General features: G+C 44.4%; 1 protein-coding gene across 3 annotated transcripts in view; it reads left to right on the top strand.

Annotated features, from left to right (window-relative positions):
* The window catches only part of LRBA (LPS responsive beige-like anchor protein), a 1864610-nt gene that overhangs the window by 1667711 nt on the left and 172621 nt on the right, over positions 1-24278 (top strand). For all 3 annotated transcript variants that reach the window (XM_069242641.1, XM_069242642.1, XM_069242640.1), the window contains exon 51: positions 22119-22181. In XM_069242641.1, coding sequence (XP_069098742.1) covers positions 22119-22181 — 63 coding nt within the window. The remainder of the gene's footprint in view (positions 1-22118; positions 22182-24278) is intronic.

Below are 24278 nucleotides of genomic sequence, written 5' to 3'. Positions count from 1 at the left end.
CTCTCTTCCCTCCCCCCCCCCCCCCCCCCCCCCCCCCCCCCCATATGCCAGTTGTGCAAACAAAACCTTTCCCAGTGTTGGGTCAGACGTCGATGCTCTCAGCACCGATTGGGCCGACAATCGACGTCGATCCTATACTCATTCCTGACAACCTGGAGCCGGAACAACATCGCTCGATGCCAATACCATTTTCCATGGGAACTGCTGTGCTCAGGGTTGACCCTGAACCCTATTACTATGGGTATGGATGTGGGGATAGTGTAGAGGGGTCGCTGGACCAGCTTGAACCTGAACTGGACTGGGTACAGGATTTGGGTGAGGCCAGTGGGTTGGACTTCTTCCCTGACACTGGCATGTTCCCTCCCCGTACCGGGGCTCCGGAGGAGGGAGCGTCTTATTCTATGGTGGTGGGAAGGGTGGCTGAGGTTTTGAACCTCAAGCTTCCTTATGTGGAGGTCAGGCCTAACCTCCTGACTGAAGTGCTTCAGCCTGGGGCGTCCAACTCGGAACCCCTTCTTCCTTTCAACAAAGCACTTAGACATCCTACTGGGGACCTGGTCCAAACCCAGCACAGGGGCTCCTGTGAATAGGACGATTGCCCGCTGCCATTGGCCTGTGCTGAAAAACCCAAATTTCCTCACCCAACATCCTATGCCGGAGAGCCTTGTCATCCAGGCTTCTTCATCCTCTGGCGTATTCCCTACCGCTCCCCCAGACAGGGAATCAAAAAGACTGGACAACTTAGAAAAGAAGATGTTTTCTTCTGCCAGTCTAGCACTGCGGTCCACGAACACCGCATGCCTTTTGGGCTGCTATTCCCATACTCTCTGGGATACGGTCACACAAGTGCTGCCCAAAGTTCCGGAAGAGGCCGGGAACGTTCTCTCCCAAGCCATGAGAGATGGGAGAGACGCAGCCAAGTTCATGGTGCATTGTGGACTGGATATGACCGCCTCACTAGGCCGATCGGTTATATCGATGGTGGCACTGAGACGCTACGCTGGGTTGAGGATGTCTGGCAATCTTTGATGGACATGCCCTTTGATGACACTCGTCTCTTCGGAGACAAGGCGGACTCAGCGCTCGAGCACTTTAAGGATTTCTGGGCTACGGCTTGGTACCTTGACCTCGCAGCTGCTCCTGGCCCCTCTGTCTGCCTCTCGCTCCTTTCATAGCTAAGGAAGGGGCACCCAACTGTGTCCATTTCCTCCGGTCCCTCAGTCTCTTCCTCAAGAAGGAGATGTTCAAGATGTTAACCCTGGTTCAGGTCCTTTCTGCCCTGGACCCTGAAGACTGGATGGTTGCGTTGGACTTGCAGGACGCCTATTTCCATATTCCCGTCCTGCCGGCCCACAGACGTTACCTACGATTTGTGGTAGGTCACGAGCACTTTCAGTTCACTGTGCTCCCCTTTGGCCTTACCAGTGCCCCTCAGGTGTTAACAAAAGTGATAGGGGTAGTGGTTGCAGCTCATCTGTGCCGGTTAGAGGTCCCAGACTTCCCCCCAACTGGACGACTGGCTGTTGAAGGTGGACACGCACCAGAAAGTTGGCTCCCACCTCCAGACTACGGCGAACCTCCTGCATTCGCTGGGTTCACTATCAACGTGCCGAAGTCACACCTGACTCCCTCTTAGGTACTCCCTTTCATCTGAGCTGTTCTAGACACAGTGCAGTTTTGGGCTTATCCTCCCGATAAGCGAGATATTCGGGCTATGATACCGATGTTTCAGCCTCTATCCTGGATTTCAGTGAGAATGACTTTGGGGGTGCTGGGCGTCATGGCCTCCTGCATCCTGCTGGTCCAACATGCCAGATGACATATGCCGGCTCTGCAGTGGGACCTGCAGTTCCAGTGGGCGCTGTATCAGGGGAATCTCTCTGGCATGGTTCAGATCTCAGAGGGAACTACGAAAGACCTGCAGTGGTGGTTGTCAAATCCAGATTGGGTCAAGGGCAGATCCCTCTCCCTTGCCCAACCAGATGTCACACTAGTGACAGATGCATCACTCCTGGGATGCGGCGGCCACATGGGAGAGGCAGAGATCAGAGGCCTCTGGTCTCCGGCGGAGTCCGGGCTCCACATCAACCTTTTGGAGCTCCGGGCGGGCCGACTTGCACTGAAAGCGTTCCTTCCCTCTCTCAAAGGGAAAGTGGTGTAAATGTTCACCGACAACACCACCGCCATGTGGTATTGGAACAAACAGGGCGGAGTAGGGTTGTGGACCATTTGTCAAGAGGCTCTTCGCTTCTGGACATGGCTGGAACGCCAGGGCATTTCCCTCGTGGTTCAACATCTGGCGGGCTCTCTGAATGCCAAAGCAGACAAACTCATCCGTCGATGCTTAGTCGATCACGAATGGTGTCTCCATCCGGAGGTCGCACAAGGTCTCTTTCAGCAGTGGGAAGAGCCTTGGTTAGATCTGTTCGCCTCCGCAGAGAACACGCAATGTCAGCTTTTTTGCCTGGTGGAGTTTCCAAGGCGGCACTCGCTCGGCGACGCTTTTGGTCAGAAGTGGTACTCCGGTCTGTACGCCTTCCCTCCAATACCACTTCTGCCCAGAGTTCTGAAAAAGAGCAAGCAAGAATGGGCCGAAGTAATCTTGGTAGCTCCGGACTGGGCACGAAGAGTCTGGTATCCGAGCTCTTGTGCATGGCCATCGATCCTCCAATCAGACTGCCCCTTTGGGAGGATCTTCTGTCGCAGCAGCAGGGGACGGTTATCCACCTGAACCTGTCCAGTCTCCACCTCCTTGCATGGGAATTTAGCGGCCACAGTTGACGACTTTTGATCTTCCACCCAAAGTCTAAAATATCATCATGGCAGCCAGGCGTCCCTCCAACAAAATGGTGTATGCCTATCTTTGGAAGAAATTAGTGACATGGAAATCTGTTGTTCCCCTCTCTCAGAGGTTCTTCTCTTTGTTCTCTCTTGCTCAGCAGGGCTCTACTCTGAGCACCCTAAAGGGATATTTGCCTGCATCTCTGCCTTCTTAAGGCTACCAGACCAACCTTATTTTTTCAAATCTCCCATTGTTGGGAGGTTTCTTAAAGGCCTCACTCATATGTTCCCTCCTGTTCCATTCATCATGCCCAAGTGAGATTTAAACTTGGTCCTCACATTCCTCATGTGCACCCCTTTCGAGTCGCTCCACAATTATCCTTACGGCTCTTAACCCTTAAACAGCTTTCCTGATTGCCATCACCTCTACTTGCAGAGTAAGTGAGCTTCAAGCTCTTTCTTCGAAGCCACCATACCTAGCAATCCATCCTTACAAAGTGGTGCTTTGTACCAGGGCTTCTTTTCTTCCCAAAGTGATAACGCCTTTTCAAGTAGGCCAATCTATCACCTTGCCTACTTTTTACGCACCCCACATCCCTCACATGAGGAGGAGAGACTCCACCTTCTGGATCCAAAAAGAGTGTTGGCGTTCTATCTAGATCATACCAAAGATTTCCGGGTGGACAATCAACTCTTTGTGGGATATGTGGGTGCGAGGAAAGGAAAGGCGGTGCAGAAGAGGAGCATCTCTCGATGGGTAGGCCTCTGCATCAAGATGTGCTACACTTTAGCGAAAAAGCAACCCCCTGAAGGTTTGCGCGCTCATTGTACCAGAGCAACTGCTGCTACCACAGCGTTAGCACATGGAGTTCCAGTCCTGGATATCTGTCAGGTCGCAACGTGGGCGTCCTTACATACATTCACCAACCACTAATGGCTGGCCAGTCAGGTCTGCAAGGACGCCTATTTTGGGGGTTCGGTCCTGCAGGATTATTTTGTGTGATCTCAGTTCGCAGCCCACCACCGGGGATGATATTGCTTGGGTATCTATTTAAAGGTAAGGTATATGCAACTAGAAGTCTCTATCAGATGTACAAGTTGCTTACCTTTGGCAACGATATATCTGGTAGAGACATATTCTAGTTGCAGATTCCTTACTGACCCGCCCATCCTCCCCACACTGCCAACTGATTTCTAGGGACAGGTACTTCCCTCTAAGGGGCCTAGTTTTGGCACATCATTCTCAGTGTTCTTCATGGCTCTGCGCTACTGGCGTGGAAAGTTGTGAAAAGAAACTGACGTCAGCCCGCCAGGGTGGTGCCTATGTACGACCGCCACGTCATCACAGCGACAATGATGCCAACGATGCCCGTGGAGTCGACCGATGCCACCAAGCGGCACGCAGGGGTACTGCTCGAAGAAAAAATCTCCGGCTCCAGTCTGACGCCTGGGGAATTTCAAAGGTAAGGAATCTGCAACTAGAATATGTCTCTACCAGATATGTTGTTACCAAAGGTAAGTAACTTGTACGTCCAAATCTACAGGATTCAAACCAACAAAATTAGCAGAAAACAAATGCTGGCAGTGGGTGTTTATGAGATGTCTCTTGGCTAGGGCCACTACTTAAAGTTGTGCTATAAATGTGCTCTCCTGCACCTAAAGGTGATCTGGGACTGGAATGCAAAGCTTTGTATGTTGCCGAAAACAAGATGAAATCACAGCCTTCGGTCAAGTCCTGTGAACTGTCACGTTGATGCTTTAAGTCCTCTGGTAATTTCAAGTTGTAGTCCAAGTGCAAACATAAAAAAGAAAAGGGGGAGTTTGACCCATCCCGTCACCCGGGACCAAAAGAGATGGCCTGGGGGTTTCACGATGTGAGTCATGCATCTGCAAGTTCTCTGGTCTGTTGAGCCGATCCCTCAGCTGATCTCAATACACTGAGTTCCCTAGGCCATCAGTGACAATGTAGTTGATTGAAGCCTTTATGAAGGCGATACTGCAGATTTTTGGTGTGCTTCTGGCTCCTTCTGGTATGCCTTCATGCCACAAGGAACCAAAAGGTACCCCAGTTGCATTACCGCCACCAGATTCTACCTGACCCATTGGGACTCACTTTGGGCCCTGTACCAACTCCAATACAAGCCTCCAATCAGGCTCTGGACTCTTCAGTATCAACACCAGTACTGATGCCAAGGGCGTTGGAAGAGGATCCAGTGTTGATTTGGATGTTACACATGAGCCAACTCCAGCTTATTCTCGACGGAATAATACAAGGTAGCCAGGCCTAACACAAGGCCCTCACCAATAATATCCAGGATATGTATACAAGACAATACGTAACACTGAAGTGGTGCTCAAGAACAAGGGTTGGCTACCAAACAACCCCAAACATAACCCCTTCACTTAGGGGTTAATACATGATAAACTCAGTAAGAATTCTGAGCACTCAAAAGTTTCTAGTAGAAGTTATTGTCCAATTCCAAAAGTTGTGAATTATGAAGTAGTTTTATTTCAGATCAGTCATGTAGTTCATACAGTGTTTATGTGTTTGCAATGGTATCCAAGAACAGCCTTTATTTCAGATCACCATGTAGTTCATACAGTGTTGATGTAATTACAAAGGCAGCAAAGAACAGCCAACACATATTTTGTCACAAGGTGAGTAGGCCCTCGACGTCCTCAGGGCTGTAATTAACAAATTAAGTCACCATATCACTAAAAAGTGTGCAATGGACCCACCATCACCCACCGTACATTGTCACAAGATCCAATATAAATAAGTATGGTCTCAAATAGAAACTTAAAAAGTGGTACTAAGCCCATTATGAAGCATTGCTCATCAAGTATGAGACATATGGTTATGGTAAGTAAATAAAACCACAAAGAGAGTGGCGCCACCAATCATGCATAATTATAGCAGAGAAGGTATAATGGAATATAGTACCTTTCACAAGTAGAAACAAAACACGTGCAATAAACCTCCATAAATTCGTCCGTCGTATCCTAGTGCACATAAATAGATTAAGTGAAGTAGAGAAAGAAACCAAAAGAAATATATATTATTGCCCTGAAATGTAGCAACACAAAAATAATTGCTACAATAAAATCATAGAAACCTAAAACAGTATATGTATCCAAACCATTTCCTGTTAGAAAATAAATACAAAATAAACACAAATAAATATGAATGTTTACTGGGGGAATCATCCATTCAGTGCAATCAGTCATCTAACCAGTGTATACGAAGGTAAGAAGGTAAAAAAAACACCCAAAAATCCAACAAGATATATTTGGACTCTATCAGGGCACCACTCTCGCCCAATATAAACAGTAAAACCAGCAGTTTACTAGTATCATACAATGAAAAGTAATCTGCATCAATACGTCGAATTAACGTCATAAAAACAATTTAGATTTGCCTTTAAGTTGTGGCTTATTAGGCCTGGTTCCCAAACTATCACGAACTGTAGAAGTATACATTTCAGAAATATTTTTAGGTAGCTCACGTTCTTGGTCCCCAACAGGAACCAAAGCGAGACATTGGTGTATTGCCAAAGAGGCTACCTCCCTTTTGAAATTACTCAAAATTATTGAGGACACTGTGGGAAAGTTGCCAATGAGTTTCATTCCCAAATCCAGGGCAGGACCACTAACCGTGTTCATTTTGAATTTGCTTAAGAACTTCAGGCAACACAGCACTTGATGTGGGGGTACTGTGAGTAATAGTAAATATGGCAGCAAATAGAGTGCCCCATGTATCACAGTCCTCAACAGTGGAAACCATAGCAAGTGGAAGACCCGTACTGATAATTCTAAATTTATCTTTGATTTCCAAATGGGAAAACACTGCTTCAAGCTGATTTGTTATTGTGCAATCCAAAATGGAACTTCATCATATTTGGTATGGATTTTACCCATAAGTGGCATTAATAGTAACTAGACTATGTGCATGTACAGCTAAGTGCATCTGCCCTGCTTGCAGAGCCCTTGTGGGGGCAGTCATTAATGTACGCATAATGAACTGCATCAGACGTCAATGCAGTGTAACCAAATGGTTTAAAAGTGCAAGTGTCTCACTCTGATTTTAATTTTGTGCATTAGGATATGGTGTATAGCCTGCTAAGACGGCCAGGTTGCCTCTTCATTACTAAGAAAACCCAATCTTACATTTTGAAGTGTATGTGGGAGGGCACCTTGGAACCAATTGTGATGTTCCTAGTAAGTTAAGGATATTTCGTAATATTTATAAGGCCTGTATGCAGACGGAACTGCAGCCTCAGTGTATGTGTGAAATGTTCATGAATTGGCATAGACTCCATAAACATGAACCTAGGAATAAAAAAAAACTTCACATTTATAAGCTTTGCGTGCCTCAACCACAAAGGTAACCTCTCCACCGCCATTGGTGAGCCCATGTGTAGCTAAATGAGAAGTGACAACTTGTCTGCAATTAACAGCAATAATCGCTGGCTGGACCATATTTAGCGAATGGAATCCAGAGAAAGGAAACACTGTAGGGGGTAATCCTTTTAAAAGTTCAAGCTTGAACAGCCTACAGGATACGTAGGTGCTTTCTATTAAAGCTAAGGAGGATAAATCATAAAAAACTACCCAAGAGACCCATTAAATAGGTTCCAAACATAGAACTCTGGGGGTGTCATGTTATATGGTTCCTACAAATTTAGTAAGACTGTGTATTATAGCAACACAAACTTCACAATATAGAGACTTCGTCTACTCATCGGTCAATGTTGGTTTATTGGGCTAGTACCACATCTAAACCCCTAACCTTTCAGAGTGATAGCTGTTGTTGGTAATCTCGAACATGACCACTCAGATTCCCAAAGGATTTGTGGAAACAGATCGAACTCTTTCATTTGTTACTTTTTCATGCCCAAGGTGTCACCAAGAAAAGATATGAAAATACATTTTCAAATATTTATTGAAAAGATCTTATTATTATAAATAAAACACTAGCTGCGATTATTAAGCAGATTAGACACACCATTGTAATAAGCATTATTAGAATGGTGAAAAATACAAACCGATCATCCTTGTTATTTGTTACTAAGATTACTAATGTTACTCCTATCTGTCACTAATACCTATACAGTAGAGAGAGCATAGCTGGATTAATGTTCTGTAAGCCCTGTTGGGATGATCTAACTCCCATACCCTAGTATTGTGTGTCAGGAAGCCAGCCTCAGCGCATTCACGAATGCACCAGTTCGAGTGTGTAGGGCTATCTTCCTTCTCAGGATGAAGGGCAGGGTCAGCAGGGCTGCATCTCAATCACAGCGCACAGCGGTTCTATGATAATGTCAGCATGAAGTGCTCCTCTCACAGAGATCAGCATGGATGCTGCTTGCATCATAAAACACTAGTCTTATTGCTCTATGCCAGGGGTGCAGAACAGCGTCTTTAGTTAGTCTGAGGAGAAAGTCATCTCCTGCTAGCACAGTAAATATAACAAGGGCATTGTGTTATTATTGTGTGGCTCTGGAACTAATTGTGCTGACTACAGGGTGACAATGCCTACTAAGATTAAAGGTGTGCGTCACATTCTCCTGTGAGAGGATAACATGTAAAACCCACCATCAGAAACAAACATCAAGTTAAAAAGGAAAGCTAAAATGGAGATTAAACGCAGGCCCTACAACACCTTCACTAGTTTAGCATTGTGGTCAGTTAATACTGTTTGCCTAGTGGGCTACTACTGGCATTCCATATGGGACATGGCCGTCGAAGAAGACATTAGGGTCTCCCTGGCTCTGCCAATTTATAATGGGCAGCTGAAGGTTATCGGTGTAGGTCTAGATACTGTTGATTACATGTGGAAGGCAGTTGGCACCAGAGCTGTGTTTTACCTACATGCCTTGCTGCTCTCCACAGGATTTCCTGGTGATGTACAAACCTTTGTCATGATTATTCCTTTGGATGGCTCACACCATTTTGGTGAAAAATTAGATTCTGTGTTGGAGTGCTTTAAGGAAAGGTACCCTCTCAGGGTCTGTTCACCTCTGCTAAGCAGTTTCCACACCAGTTCAGAAGTATAGGCAAAGGCAGTCTCCCCAAGCAGTACAGCAGTCACCCCAGTACTTTCAAGGTGGTGGACTTGGGTGTTGCAGCAGCATACTGACCAGCAGGGGTGTCAATCCTCCCATTCCACACCCTGCTGCAACAACCACCAAACCTGCTTAGTTTGCCCTTAGTGGTGCATGTACATCCAGTAGGGGCGGGATCCAGCGCTTCCTTCGAGGATGGCAATTCATTACATCTGACAGATGGGTACTGCACTCAAGACAATGAGAGAGGGTTGTTACTTTTGTTATTTCTTGTGCCGAATATGGATGGTAACCTGCTTATTTTGGACTTTTGACCTCTGAATGCCTTACTGTGGAAGGTCAACTTCAGAATGCTTCAGAATGGATAAGACCCTGACTCCCCTGATACCTGGCAACTGGATGGTGTCCTTGGACCTGCAGGATTCATATTTTCATACACCCGTTTTGCAATCCCACAGTCGTTACTTGGGTGTTCAAGGTAGGGCGAGAGCATTTTCAGTTTGCTGTTCTCCCTTTTGGCCCCACCAGCGCCCATCAGATTTTGGGAAAAGTGATGGTGGTGGTTGCTGCCCAACTTTGGAGATCAGGGATACTAGTCTTCCCCCAACTTTATGACTGCTGAAAAAGACAAGCTCACCACAATCAGTTATAGACTATCCAGATGAGGGTACACCTTCTGTACTTGTTGGGGTTTGTTAACAACGAGCTAAAGTTGCACCTAACCCCATTGTAGAGGCTGCCTGGACACAGTGCAGTTGTTCCAGTCCTTTACTCTGCCATAATGTGTCTAGGACTTTCCGCCTATGATCCTGATGTTTCAGCCTTGATCCTGGATCATGGTGAAAACAGCTCTTCTCTCTATCCCACCCATCGCTGATGGTGGTATTGGGCTTATCACTGTTAGCTTGGGAGTCTATATGGGGGAAAATAGGGATCAAATAACTTTGTCCTTTAACAGAATTTCGGCTTGACATCAGTCAGTTGGAGTTGTGGGCCATTCGTTTGGCTCAAAAGGCCTTCCTGTCATTCATCAGGGAAAGGCTGGTCCAGGTTTTCACTGACAACACTACTGCCATGTGATATTGCAACAGAAAGGGCATAATGGGGTCGTGCATCTGTCCTCCGCTCAGGCAACCAGTTTGGTAGGATCTTCTGTCACAGCAGCAGGATCCACCATCTGAATCTGCACAATCTACACCTACATCCATGGAGACTGAGTGCCGGATATTGACTGTGTGTGGCTTGATGCCTAAGGTGGATGTCATCTTTGCCACAAGGTGCCCTTGTACAAAATCCATTTATGCCAAGTGGTGGGACTAAAGTGTGGTCTGGTGTGGCGCTTACAAGCAAAGCTGTCAGTCGTCCTTTTGTTTATGTTATCTTTAGCTAAGCAGAACATTTCAGTGTACAAGATTAAAGGTTATTTGTTGACCCTTTTTGCATTTACTGAACCAATATCCTTCTCTAAATCACTTTGATGTGATGAGATTTATCAACGGTTTGACACGCGTTCCCTCCCGACCAGTTTGTAATAGCACAGTGAGGCCTTAACTTGGTCTTGACATTTCTCATGCATACTCCCCTGGAGACGATGTGACGTCAGCTCATCGCGTGAGTGAACCACAGGCATTTTCGGCACAACATAAACCACCTTTTTCCTCATTCAAGTTGGTGCAGAGGACTTAGGCAGTTTGCATACTAAAGTAGTGAGTCCCTTTCATGTAGGGTAGGTGATCACCTTGCCTGTGCTCTTTGCTCCCTCTCGCCCCTCAAAAGCACATGAGAGGTTCCCTTTGCTGGTCTCTAAAGGGTGCTATGTTTTTACATTGGTTGCACCAATTACCATTGTGTTGGACAGTCAGCTTTTCAAGGGTGTTCTAGAGCGAAGAAAAGGAAGGCAGTGCGGTAAAGGGCACTGATGAGGTCAATTTGCTCTGGATCAAGATATTCTAAGCACTGGCCAAGAAGCAGCCGCTTAGGCTGGTATCACTGCATTTGTTCATAGAGTGCCTGTCCTGGTATCTTTGAGCCTGCGATGCTGGCATCAGTGAATACATTCACGAAGTACTGCTGTTTTAACTACCAGGTCTAGTGGGAAGGACACTTCACCTGCTTGGTCTTACATGACCTTTTGGTCCGAACCCACTCCATAAACCCTCCACCACGGGAGGTATTACTTTGGTATCTATTCTAAAGTGAGGAATCTGCGGTTAGAAGTAGCCATCAGAAGAACAGGTTGCTTAACTCCAGTGAAACTGTTTCTGGAGTATTCTCTTTTTAACTGCAGATCTCTCACCATTCTGAGACTTCTCTGTTCTTTGGAGGGCCCTCTCTTTAACATCTAAAAAGGTTTGGAGTGAGAGATCAGCACACTGTTAACAACAAATTACCAACAATTGGGAAAAAACTTGTCAGCTCGCAGGAGAGCCACTTATGTCCCTAAATTCCAGTGCTGAACAGAGCTGCATGGTGCCACCTAGCAGCACGCTGGAATACTGCTTATGAAATGCTTCCGGATCCAGTGCCTGGGGAGTATTGTTAGGTGAGGACTCCACCATAAAGTATCCATCAGAAAGAGTGTTACTAGAAATAAGTAATCTGTGCTGCTAAACTAATGTGCAACTTAAAATATCACTTCTGTGAAACACCATTTAGGAAAGCGTGTTTGATGCACAGCAGTATTTTTTTTAAAACAAGAATTATTGAGTTCTTGGTTACTAATAAAGGGTGTAAAACCGTCAGAGGCAATATGAAAAAAAATGGAGGACCCAATTCTTAAAGAAAGTCACAAAGGTGCGCCCCTAAGCACCTGTGGATGCATCGGTGCAGGTTTACACCTTTCTGGAATTCACGGGAGTTTGTAGAAGTGGGCCTGAACACTGCACTTCTAGCACGCTCTTTGTGATTTCCATTTTTACATGAGCAGATCTTCAGATATATGTTTGCTCATGCAAATATCTGCTGAGCAATTGCATCTTCTCCACACCCCCTACTTTCCCTCCCTGGAAAGGGTTTACTGCTGCCTCTGTCAGGAGTACATTTCCAGCCTTTTCCAATGTGGGAAGAGACTGGAGAGGAGTTGCTGAGTCTATTAAACAAGTGAGTGTGCGGGTGTGCACAGACTTACAGGGCAGTGTATGAGCCCTGGCATAGTATGAGGCTCTGTTATCAATGCCCTGACGTAATAAGAATGCCACTATAATTTGTCACCTCGCTGCACTAATTGAGACAAGTGGATTTTATTTTACAGGACAAAAAGTGGTTTTCTGAAGCAGTCGATCCCTTGAACAAGAAGATAGTTTCTGAAATTCCACATTCCTGTTAGAAAGCTTTTTCACTAAGGCAATGTACAAAATGAATTCATATTGTGCTGAAACTTAGTATTGAAGAATGCAATATCTCAGAACTTCATGAACATAAACTATACGATAAGAGATTACTTAAGAAGGAAACCTAGCATAGCTGCCAGGTTTCCCTGGTCCATGCATGATGTGCTGCGCCAGACCAGGTCTTTCCTTTGAATTCTGAGATGGGTAGTCCTGTTTTATAATGCAGTAAGCAAGACTACAAATACCAGAATTCAAAGCACAAACCACGTCTGGAACAGCACATCATGCATGGACCTGGGAAACTTGGCAGGGCTGTCCAAGCAGATTAGAATAAAAGGGCGGCGTGTGTGTCACAATGGTTTTTGGAGCAAGCAAAGAAAAAGAACAAAAAAATGAATTGTGAATGGGGGATGAATTAGCAAAATGAGGGATGACTGTGGAGTAGAGCGGTTAACAAGCATTGGCAAAGCCAATAGGCTTCACCTTTGTTTTTTCTTTTGCATTCTGTCTTATTAACTGAATTATAAATATTAGAAAAAGGTTATTCTAATGTTTCTTTTAAATTTGATAAACCGTTTATAGTTATTATGTTGTGATGTATGAATTAATATCCCAGGGTTGCAAACTCGTAATTTGTACCTTATTTAATATGGCATTGTATTAGAGTACAGTAATGTGTAGTTAGTAAAGTTCTGCTGACCTGCTGCTCCATTCAAATCATGCCCCTTTTAACTGTAACTGCAATTGTGACTGCCTGTTTAGTAGTAAGATATAGCAATATTTGGTGTTTAGAGAAACTATGATAACATGTGGCCCGGTGCCACTGCACCTGCTGCACCATTCAAAAACCATAACCCTACTGCCTGCAAGGTACCTGCTCTTATGTTTGCCTGTTTAATGGTAAAATTTAGCAATAATTTGTGTTTAGAGTGGTCCTGACATCTTGTGGCACCGGTGCCACTGCACCTGCTGCACCATTTAAATCATGACCCTAGTGCCTGCAAGGTAAATGCACTTGTGACTGCCAGTTTAGTAGTAAATTAAGCAATATCTAGTATTTAGGTACATGCTGACCACTTTTGGGCACGGTGGTACTGCAGCTGCTGCACCATTCAAATCATGACCCTGCTGCCTGCAAGATAACTGCACCTGTGACTGCCTGTTTAGCAATAAAATATTGCAATATTTGGTGCTTAGTGGAGTTATGACAAATTCTGGCTCTGGTGCCACTGCCCCTGCTGCACCATGAAATGATGACGCAAGGTAACTGCACTTGTAACTGCCTGTTTAGTACTTAAATGTAGCAACAATCTGTGTTTAGATGGGTTTTGACACCTTGTGGCACTAGTGCCACTGCACCTGTTGCACCATTAAAATCATGACCCTAGTGCCTGCAAGATAACTGCAAGTGTGACTGCCTGTTCAGTAGTAAAATATTAGAATATTTGATGCTTAGAGGAGTAATGACAATTTTTGGCCTGTGCCACTGCGCCTGCTGCACCCATCAAATCATTACCCTAGTGCCTGCAAGATAACTGCAAGTGTGACTGCTTGTTTAGTAGTAAAATATTGCAATATTTAGTATTTAGAGGGGTTCCTAGAACTTTTGACCCCAGAGTCACTGCACCTGCTGCACCACTGAAATCATGACCCTAGAGCCTGCAAGGTAACTGCACTTGTGACTGCCTGTTTAGTAGTAAAATGTAGCAATAGTTTGTGTTTAGATGGGTTCTGACTCATTGTGGCTCTGATGCCACTACTTCTGCTGCACCATTAAAACCATGACCCCAGGGCCTGAAAGATAACTACACTTGTGACTTCCTGTTTAGTAGTAATATATAGCAATATGTGGTGTTTAGATGAGTTCTGACAACTTTATGGTCTGGCGCCACTGCACCTGCTGCACCATTCAAATTATGAGTCTAGTGTCTGCACGAAAACTGCACTTGTGACTGTTGGTTTAGTTGTAAAATATAGCAATAATAAGTGTTTAGTGGGGTGCCTAGAGCTTTTGTTCCCAGTGCCACTGCACCTGCTGCACCATTGAAATCATGACCCTGGTGCCTGCTACATAACTGCACGTGTGACAGGCTGTTTAGTAGTAAAACTTAGCAATAATCTGTGTTTAGAGGGGTTCTGACACTCTTTGGCCCTTATGCCACTGTACCTGATGCACCCTTCAAATCATGACCCTAGTGCCTGCAAGATAACTGCACTTGTAGCGGCCTGTTAATAGGTCACTGAGAGAATACCAACTTGAAATAAAACGCATGTTGACTTTTCTTTAAAAATGAGTGAGTGGTTATTTAAGAAACGTGCACACAAGAAATTTTAATATTTACAACTGTTATTCATCAGAAATCCAATTATTAAGTAATGAAAACCACAACATAATGAGCCCACTCGCTGCTTGCTTTACATCTGCATTCGATACTCCATTGCAAGATGGGTGACCTGTTTACACACATTTCAACACAAATTGACTTGCATTCAGTTCATCTTTTCACGTACAAACTCTAACAAGTAACTAATCACTAAACATCGGAAGGTGTACTTTGGCCAATGCGCTCTATGTGACGGCAAAAGCAGAACAGAAGAGCTGGAAGTGTCCTGCTAACCAGTAAAAAGCAAGTAAATTCAAGCAACGCTGGGGTGACGTTTGAATGAACAAACTGGAGCTTCAGGTTAAGAAAGGGGCAAAGTAAGGGCATGTTAAAGTCCCTTTAAAGATTTTTTTTAATAACATAAGACTTGGCAAGTACAGCACACGAAACCATACCTAAAAAGGGACCTTACAAAGTAGCAAGGTGAAAGATCAGGGGGTGCAAGAACATGAATATACTTTAACAGTGCAGAGCTAATTAATGGGAGAGGAGAACAAAAGGGCATCTAGTGATGAGAAGAAAAACATGATGGGCAGTTGGAAGGGGTTTAAACAGAAGATGAATTGGAGAACATCGTACTGATTGAAAAAAGTCAAAAGAATAGATGGAGAGTTGGAACAATGATTGGGGGAAACAAATAACGTAATGACCATGCACTCAGAGGTTTAAAGTAGAGACAGGTGCAGAGTATAGAAACATATAAAGGAAAGAGAGTTTGATCAAAATGACATCTAGTTTTCGACCTAGAGAAAGGCAGACTTAGGGAGCAGTTGTCAGAAAAAAAGTAAATTTCAGTCTTTGGACTAAAGCAAGTAGAAGCAGAACCTACACAGCACTAGATGGCAGGTAGGCAATTTGAGATAGCATTGTGGAGGTTTAAATCAAATGAGAAGAAAGAGACCTAGGCTTGGAAACATTATGGTTAATAAATGCAGGAGATGAAGATGTAAATGGACAAAGAACAGGTCCTGCTGAATATTGAAGAGGAAGTGAATTGGAAGGCAAACGATCCAAAGAAATGAATGTGGTATGGTCAGAGAGACAAGAAGCCATCCGTGCAAGACCAGGTTCAGAGGCCCAAGATCTTAAAGCTCTAAAAAAAAAAAAAGCGTAGAGTGCTCATGCATTTCTAAATCAACCAAAGAATAGAAAAAGAAGTTTCAAAAAGAGCAAACACTAAGAAACTTGCAGAGCCATTTCATAACAGTGAATGTAACGATTGCCTGACTGCAATTGAGAGAAAGAAAATTAGTCAAGATAGGAACAAAGCTTTTTATAGGTGATTTGCTAAGCTTATTTGGAAAGTTAAGGGAGGAGAGAGAGATAACGGATGTTACAAGGTGCAGATGAGTCAGCAAGAGTTATTTGAGAAGAGATTAAACAGTAGCAGGCTTGAAAGAGTCAGTAAAAAAAGCCAGTTGAAAGGGACAGATTGAAGTAATGTCTAGATAGAATTGCTACATTTGGATAAATTAAAATATCTAACACTAAAGTATCCTTCCACCTTTAAGACACACTTCTTGCCCGTTTTGCCTTAAAAACCTTTTTGGGATTGTTCTGCTGCCTGGAGAAATGGGTCAGAATGGAGTCTGAGGGGTGGTAGAATACTTTAGTGTTAGATGAATGAGGTAGGGGGGCAGTATCCTGTGATACCCCTGTACATACAGAGAATCTCTCTCCCTTCCCTCCATGTATATCTGTGGCAAAAAGGTATAGATAAATGCAAGGTGTCAGCAACAAATGAAGGTGATTAGAGGGTCAATCAATATAATTATCCTTGTGAAGGTGTACTTGAAGTTCAGGTTCAAAGATGTGAACACATTATCCTTTGTTGTACTGATTTTTCACTCTCTTAATTAACTAGTGCATCACCTCAAACATCCAAAAGTACAAGTGAAGGGAATTAATTCAAACGAAGACACAAACTAATCAAAATAACCTCAATAGTGGGTGCTGGTGGAAACCTATTGTTTTCACTGAAGCAGTTATTGGCATGTTGTTTACCTTCCTTTTGAACAAATAAAGGTGATCAGTCCTAGACACAAGCACGAGAGAAATAGCTGCTGAGCACCTTGAATTCAACACCATCATCACCGGCAAGAGCCGGAGATCGTGTCAGTGCTCTTATTTGGTACAGGGGTGAATCTTTGCTAAAACTGTCTGTGCACAGTCTTATTGCTAGTGTTTATCCTAGCTACTGGACAGTGTATTGTGGATTATGATCCTGAGTACCAACATCTAGGAACCAGAACCAAGAAGCCTTGAAAGTCACACAAGGCTCACTTTCAAAATCAGCAGGGAAGGGTGGGTGTGCTATTGTTTAGATAATCTGCATGAGAGTGGAGTACCTGTATATTGCAGGGGTCGGGCATGGTGTTAAACTGAGAGTCTATGAGGTAATGTGTCCCAGAGACAAGATTCAAAAAAGCATTTCAGACTACAGTCAGTAATAAAAGACTTACTCAAAAAAGAAGGTTTATTAAGATTTAAAGTGCAATACAGAAAATAGAAAAATGCGACAGGAATCTCATTGATTTAAAGTAAGTATATAGAAGTCAAATGCCATGATGACTCAGAAATAACGTAGTAATGAGCAAAAAGATCAGACAAATAAACCAAGGGCCTGATTTAGATCTTGGCGGTAACGGTCCCTTTGTCGGCTTTTCGACTGAAAACCCATCTGCTGCTGTGGCGGCCCACCCGCCGCTTTCGATGTTGGCGGTCCCATATGCCAAAGCCTGCATTCGAACCACCTTTTCTACAAAGAAACACCGCCCGCCTCAACAGAGGCAGAGGGAAAAGTGGATGCTGATGGGACCCCAACCACCCTTCCCGACATGCAGATTTTGATGTGCCTTGCTAGCAAGAAAAAAGTAGAGGTCCGACCTCCATGTCAGAGTTGGCAGATTGGGGGGGGGGGGGGGGGGGAGGCAAGATGGAGTGAGGGGTAAACACTCACCTTTTTTCCCTATTCCACCCCTGTACGTTGGGTGGGCACTGCATGTGAGGTCGGGATCACTGCAGGCATATACATGTCACAGTTTTTATTTTTTTTATTACTGTGACATGCATATGTGGTGTACAGGATATTGTCACACATGACTGGTGACACACTGGCACAACACGCATATCGTACACATCCACAACTGTCATTGTGGTGTCATCATTCATTGCATATGAATGCTGGCACCACAGTGATGGTACACTCACACTGGACAACAGTATCCTTGTGTGTGCATTGCAAGACGACCTGTATGGGTAGGTTTGTTCTATCTGTTGTGTATGTGAGTCCGTACAGGTATTTGTGTGTGTAAGGATTGGCTGGTTGAGGTGCAGTGAGTTGGAGTGGGTGATGTTATTGTGTCTGTATGTGTGTCACTTGCACGTGAGATTGATGTTATGTATGTTGTATTGACATTTGACATATTCAGGTAAGTGATGTGTCGTGGATGTTGTTGTGATGTGTGTAGTTGTGTGAGTGTGTGTGTGGCGGAGTGTGTAGTTGTGTTGGTTGTTGTGGCTGAGTCGCTTGTGAGTGCAGTGTAATTGTGTGCATGTGTTGTGGCATGGACGTATGTCACTGTGTGTTTTCGGCATGTACTGTTTGTGTTGTAATTGTAATAGATGATGGTGTGTATGTGGTGCTATGTGTAGTGCAGGGTGACACACATGGCTAAGGAACAGTGTGTGTGTGCGTCACTTACCTCTATTCCATAGCCCCTGCCATTGGGTCCTGCCACCATCTCCCTCCATCAGCAGTATGTCTCCAGTCCATTGTTTGCAGAGCTCTAACATCTAAATACAGCGGGTGGAACACTGTTGACATGGCGGTCTTCTGTCTGCCCTAGGTCTGGCTTGGCGGTAACACCACGAACATTTAAATCAGGCCTAAAGTCTCAAATCCATAGAAAATTAGGCAGACTTCCAAAAGATCATGGCTCACCCCTAGATTCAAGTGTTTATATAGCCATTTTCAGCATAGCAAATTGTTGAAACTGCAAAGTCAGCAAGGTGCAAACATTATTGCAACAAATCATAATTCATATTTAAATAAATCACGTAACCCTGTCATGAATATATCGATTCACCTCTTGTGATCTAATGCCACCTGGAGGTATCAGAGCAAACTAACTGCATAAACAACAGAAAACAATTGTGAATGAATGCAATGTAGTGTGCTAGCAGGAAGAGTCTTGAGAGTAATAGAAATGCTTCCTGCTGCGAGCTCTTTAGGAGTAACGCGTTGTATGAAATAAACAGTGCAGGTCTTCGCTGCATGTAGCATCGAGCTAGAAAGAACATCATGATTTGGCAGCCATTTTAACTGAGATGGAAATGAGACCTAACTGACGACTAACTAGTCCAATAGATAAACACACTAAAATCATTGTTTTTCATTTGTAAGAGCTCTATCACTAAAGATGTGAATTCAATGTATATAATGAAAAGAACGCACAAATATAGTTTAATGTAGGAAACTTCCACAACTTCAAGCAACTGAGGGTGATTTTTAACTTTTGCTGAGGACTTGGCCAGGGGAACCACTAAAATTGTGGCCATTGCATTGACCGTGCTGCCATTACCACGCACGTGCGTTTACTATGCATGTCTTTACCATGCATAGGTGTGATAACAGCAGAGAGAGTAGTCCAGGCGGAACAGGAAAGAGCAGCGACCAGAGGAGAGAGAGAAGTAAGTGGGGCTGGTTTGATGTCGTTTTTAGGACAGGGTGGGGTAGGTTTTAGGGTTCAGGGTCGGGGTAGTGTTTAGGGCATGGTAGGTTTTAGAGTTTAGGGGGAGTGAAGAGTCGGGGTAGTTTTTAGGACAGGGGGCGGGGTAGGTTTTAGGGCAGGGCAAGGTAGCTTTTAGGGTTTAGGACGGGGGTCGGATGGATTTTAGTGCAGGGTAGGTTTTAGGTTTTAGGGCTGCGGTCGGGGAGTTTTTAGGACAGGACGGTGTAGGTTTTAGGACAAGTTGGGTTTTAGGGTTTAGGAAGGAGCGGGGGACGGGGTAGTATTTAGAACAGGCAGCGGTAGGTTTTAGGACAGGGCATGGTAGCTTTTAGGGTTTAGTGTGAAGGAGTGTCGGGTACTTTTTAGGGCAGGGTAGCTTTTAGGGTTCAGGATGGGGCGAGGGGTCAGGCAGTTTTTAGGACAGGGTGGAGTCGTTTTTAGGACAAGGTAGGATAGCTTTTAGGATTTGGGGTGGGGGATCAGGTCGTTTTTAGGACAGGTAGGCTTTAGGGTTTAGTGCGGAGGGTCAGGGTGTTTTTTAGGACAGGGTGGGGTAGGTTTTAGGACAGGGCAGTGTAGTTTTTAAGGATTAGGGTGGGGGATTGGGGTAGTTTTTAGGACAGGGTGGGGTTGTTTTAGGACAGGGTAGAGTTTAGGGCAGAGGGTTGGGTAGTTTTTAGGATGGGCAGGGTAGGTTAGGACAGGGTAGCTTTTAGGGTGGGGAAGGGTTGTTTGTAGGGCAGGGGTTTAGGGCTCAGGGCAGGGGTGGAAGGGGCAGTTTTAAGGGCTTGGGCAGGTGTAGTATGTGTCAGTTGTAAGGGGCATGGAGGCGAAAAATTTACCACGCATGTTCCTTTACCAAACATGCATTGACAGCGAAATTCTTTGGAAAGGCATGCATGGTAAGGATGCGGTCGTTGTGGAGACTGCGTTGTAAAGGCATGCATGATATACGCATGCATTGTTCCATCATACATCCACTTGGCCATGTTCAAGATGGCAGTGGCAGATATCAACATGAATCATCTGGTAGGAAAGGAAAGGTTGGTAGACTTGCAGCTGTCAGCAGCAGGCCTGACTCAGAAGCAGTCAGAGCGGCTTCTGGAATTATACAATCTTGAAACACAGGACAGATAACTGTTTAGCAAAATACAAGACAAGAATACTAGGCCCAGAAAAAAGCATTATTAAAGTCCATTGGACTTCGACTGATATGAGAACTGAGATGTACAAAAATGTGTGAAGCTGTTACTTGATGGGCTATTTCAAGGCTCAGATGCACACAAAATGCTGTGTAATAGAACACGTTCTGCATTCTCATAGCAGTGCCAAGAGGCCTCGCATAAAATACTGTATTGAAATTGTATTTCTATCATTTTAAGGAAAGCATTAAAGAAAACAATGAAATGACCAGATCTAGAATAGAGTCGAATTTTAATTATGGTATAGAGACCCTGATGACAGGCTCTTTCGAACAGCTCTTTATGGGACACCCGCACTTAGAAGTTGATGTGAGGGTGAGAATGTTGCACGAAGAAAGGTTAGGCGGACAGGGAGAATTAGTAAACGGATAATAGCCTCGGAACTTCCTGGTTAGGTCTTTCCTCCCCTTTCATCCCTTGTTACATTAGGACACATGGGCGGTAAATATACAACATTCGTTCTGTAACACGGGTTTCTCGGTGGCAGCCAAGAATGAAAAACGTTATTAGGAACTAATTGGAATTCTTATTTGTGCCTTCATTACCCTTTGAGGCCGAGAAATGAGAGGAGCTCACCTTGTTTGGATCTTGCCTAGTTTAAAGATACTTTCAAATACTAAATTAACCAGTGGAGAGCAGAAGTGAATCTCGGTTCCTCGTTTTCTTCCAAATAAAGAGGTTGACAGTTCTAATTGGCTCAAACCTCTAGAGTGTGACCAGACACAAAAGAGATGGATGTAGAAGACCAAAATTGTGTGATGCTGGGCAAAACACGTTTTCCAGTCTTAAGTGTGCATACATATAAGCTGCATGCCAGTACTAAGCGATGTACAGTAATAAATATAAATCTCCCATTATCTGCTGACCACTCGATGTTACCGTTGAAGTCCACATTCAGCTCTGGAACATGTGTATTTTAAAGAAAAATAAAGCCATGGATGTAGTTTAAAATTGTTGTTCTTTATTCTGACTGGTGACTCAGTGATGTAATGACCGATTTCTTGCATAGCTTCTACATGTGCTCAACGTATAGCGCTTGGAGCGCTCTCACATGTTCACACAGACAGCAAACCTTCACTCATCGGTGCACAATTCTTGTTAGACTAGAATATTGTGGTTATAAGCCCATTTTCTGTATTCATGTCCTTGCCTTGTTGGTTGGGGGATTGGGGCGAGGACAACTGTTCTGTCTGCTTTTCTGCATTGCAAATGTTTAATCCTCCGAGTCTTAGTCATTTGGGTAAGTAGCAGAGCCCTTTACGCAGCCAGCAGATGGTTGGTTGTCAAAGTCTATTTCCAGCTTTCTTCACCACTTCATTTTGTGACGGTGTAGCTGCTATTGAGCCAATCTGCAGCAGCTCATGGCTCGGGGCCGAAATAGCTGATGGCACATGTGCCGTACAGGGCTTCTGAAATGCAATATCCTACACAGATATAGGCCTACAAACAGCACTTGGGGTTTTCTTCTTTTTTGCTCTGCTCTCTCTCGTCGTTTTGTAATCTGAACAATAGAGCAAAGGGTACTTGGCTAAATATTAAAGAGATGCGTAATATTTGATCTGTATGTTTTGAAGGTTATTGCCTATGGTGATTGATCTTTCTTTACTATTTTCTGACATTTCAGCCCATCAAGGTGCTGTGCAGGACCAGCCGTACCAGCTGCCAGTGGAAATCGACCCCCTCATAGGTCTGTCACTTCCGCCTGTCTTTGCGATTCATTAGCCCCTGTACGGTGGCCCTGAAGTGCAGATTGCTGTTGTTTTTCACTTGCCGGGCTGCTGGGAATGGAATTCTGCAGATAAACCATTTGCATGCAAATTGGAATGCAATGAGCTGTGGCTATGCTGGTATTTCATCAACTCCCCCTCGTTGGTTTTCCTAATTTGAACAGGCCGAGGACGTGTGTCACTGAAAATTAATATGGATGCTGTAATAATGTGTGATCGAGAATTGTGCATGAAGTACTGTCAGGATAATATTGGGCCTTTTCATCACTCAGACTTGTTGATGAGCAGGAGCCGCGCGGGCTATGATGAATCGGTGCCCTGGTAATGCGGCGCAGCGCCTTTTTGCTAGGGACATTTTCATAATAACACTGGAGTTCTGTGCAATGCAGCGTGGTGGAAAATCAAGGCGCGGCGCCAGGGTTTCATCATTAACGAGATCAATCCTTGCTTCATAGCCCTGCTGTTCAGGCAGAAGGGTTTAATGTGCAATCGCAAAAAGCTCTCGAGTTAAGATGCATACGACTGGTACAATATTTGTGTATTGTCTTAATCGCTGTCTGTGCGGCGAATGTGGGTGTAAGATAAGTTGATATCTTATTAGCACACACAACTATAGCATCACTTTAACATTTGTTTTTTAAGTTAGGGATGCTGTTAAGCGACTGAGAAGATGGGTGGGCGAGTTAATGGATGTACAAAGGCGATGAGCTATTTGTGCAGATGTCACTCTCTTAATTTTACCCCCTTTAAAAATACATGATGCTTCGAATACTACAAAGCCACAACCCCCCTCATATTTTTAACCTTCTGTTTTCATGCGTGCTCATTTACTGCTCTTCGGGAAAGGCTTTAAACTCAAGAGCTCCTATTCCAACAAAATTGCTTTCAGGAGTGTTTTCCTGATGTTTTGAATACAACATGTTAGTGATCTAGTTGTTTGTTAGAACTCTGTAGGGATGCTCATGTTGATTACTAGGGACTTTACTGACAGATTCTGCTGGGGTTGTAAGTACCTATTACTGCATGTCAGAATGTTTTACGGAAATAGATGAGAAAGATGTTTTAGAACTCATAGAAAACCGTGGCTTTGTTTGAGCTTTCTAGAGCACTAACCATAACTTCCCCCACCCCCTCATTTTTTCATTTACTGCTGTCTCCTATGCAGGAAATGCTTTCAGTTTTACAGCCTTGATTCCATATATATATATGGCATTGAGGTGTTTGTCATTTTGTCATAGACACAGAATATTAGCTCCTTAGCTCCTTAGTTCATTAGAATAGTGGGGGAAGTGCAGTAGAGCACTGGGGAGTTAACGTACAGGCTGCTGCTGGTTTTGAAAGTACATATTTCAGTTTACGTGTCAGAAGGTTTTACTGACATGGTTGAGATAGATATTTGAGAAGTCATACAAAATGAGTCCTTAGAGAGCCCTAATCAACATTTCTATGCCAAAATGACTTCCCTTCCTTTTTTGCACGCCTTCAACACAGATCGGTAACCCGCTCGCTCTCTGAGTTTTCCTCACACACCATGTCACCATCATAAAATCAGGGCTTAAACCCTGTGGGAATTGTGAGGGACAGACAGCCATAATGTGTCCCCACTCCATTTGCTTCTGGTGCCTCAGTACGGACCACGACTCCTGTGCCTGCGAATCATGCCCGAGCAGGCACTCGAAGGCCACCAAAGAGCAGAAAGCAGAACTCTTTATGGACAGGACCTGAGAGGAACGGTGTAGTCAATAACTCTCAAGACCTCATTCTAGATTGCCTTCTTCACACTTTGGTGGGGGATGGGGAGCAGGAAGGAGAAAGAGACATAAGAAGCATGCTTAAGGTAAGTCACTGTTGTGCCCTTGGACTCCCAAAGGATCTTCATCCTCCAAATTGGAGATGGTTGCTTTGAAGCTTGTAGTTGCCTCTCCGAGGTACCCGACTCCAGTGATGCAACTGAACCTGGCTTAGAGCCACCTCAACCCCCTTCAACTCTGCTCCCATACTTCCTGGATCCCTCTGTTCAGGGACTGTCACCTTCAGTAGCCAATGCCAGCTACACC

The sequence above is a fragment of the Pleurodeles waltl genome, chromosome 1_2, assembly GCF_031143425.1.
Source record: "Pleurodeles waltl isolate 20211129_DDA chromosome 1_2, aPleWal1.hap1.20221129, whole genome shotgun sequence".
Taxonomy (NCBI): Eukaryota; Metazoa; Chordata; class Amphibia; order Caudata; family Salamandridae; genus Pleurodeles; species Pleurodeles waltl.
Note: the sequence above shows the minus strand (reverse complement) of the source record. Positions and strands in the feature narration are given on the sequence as shown.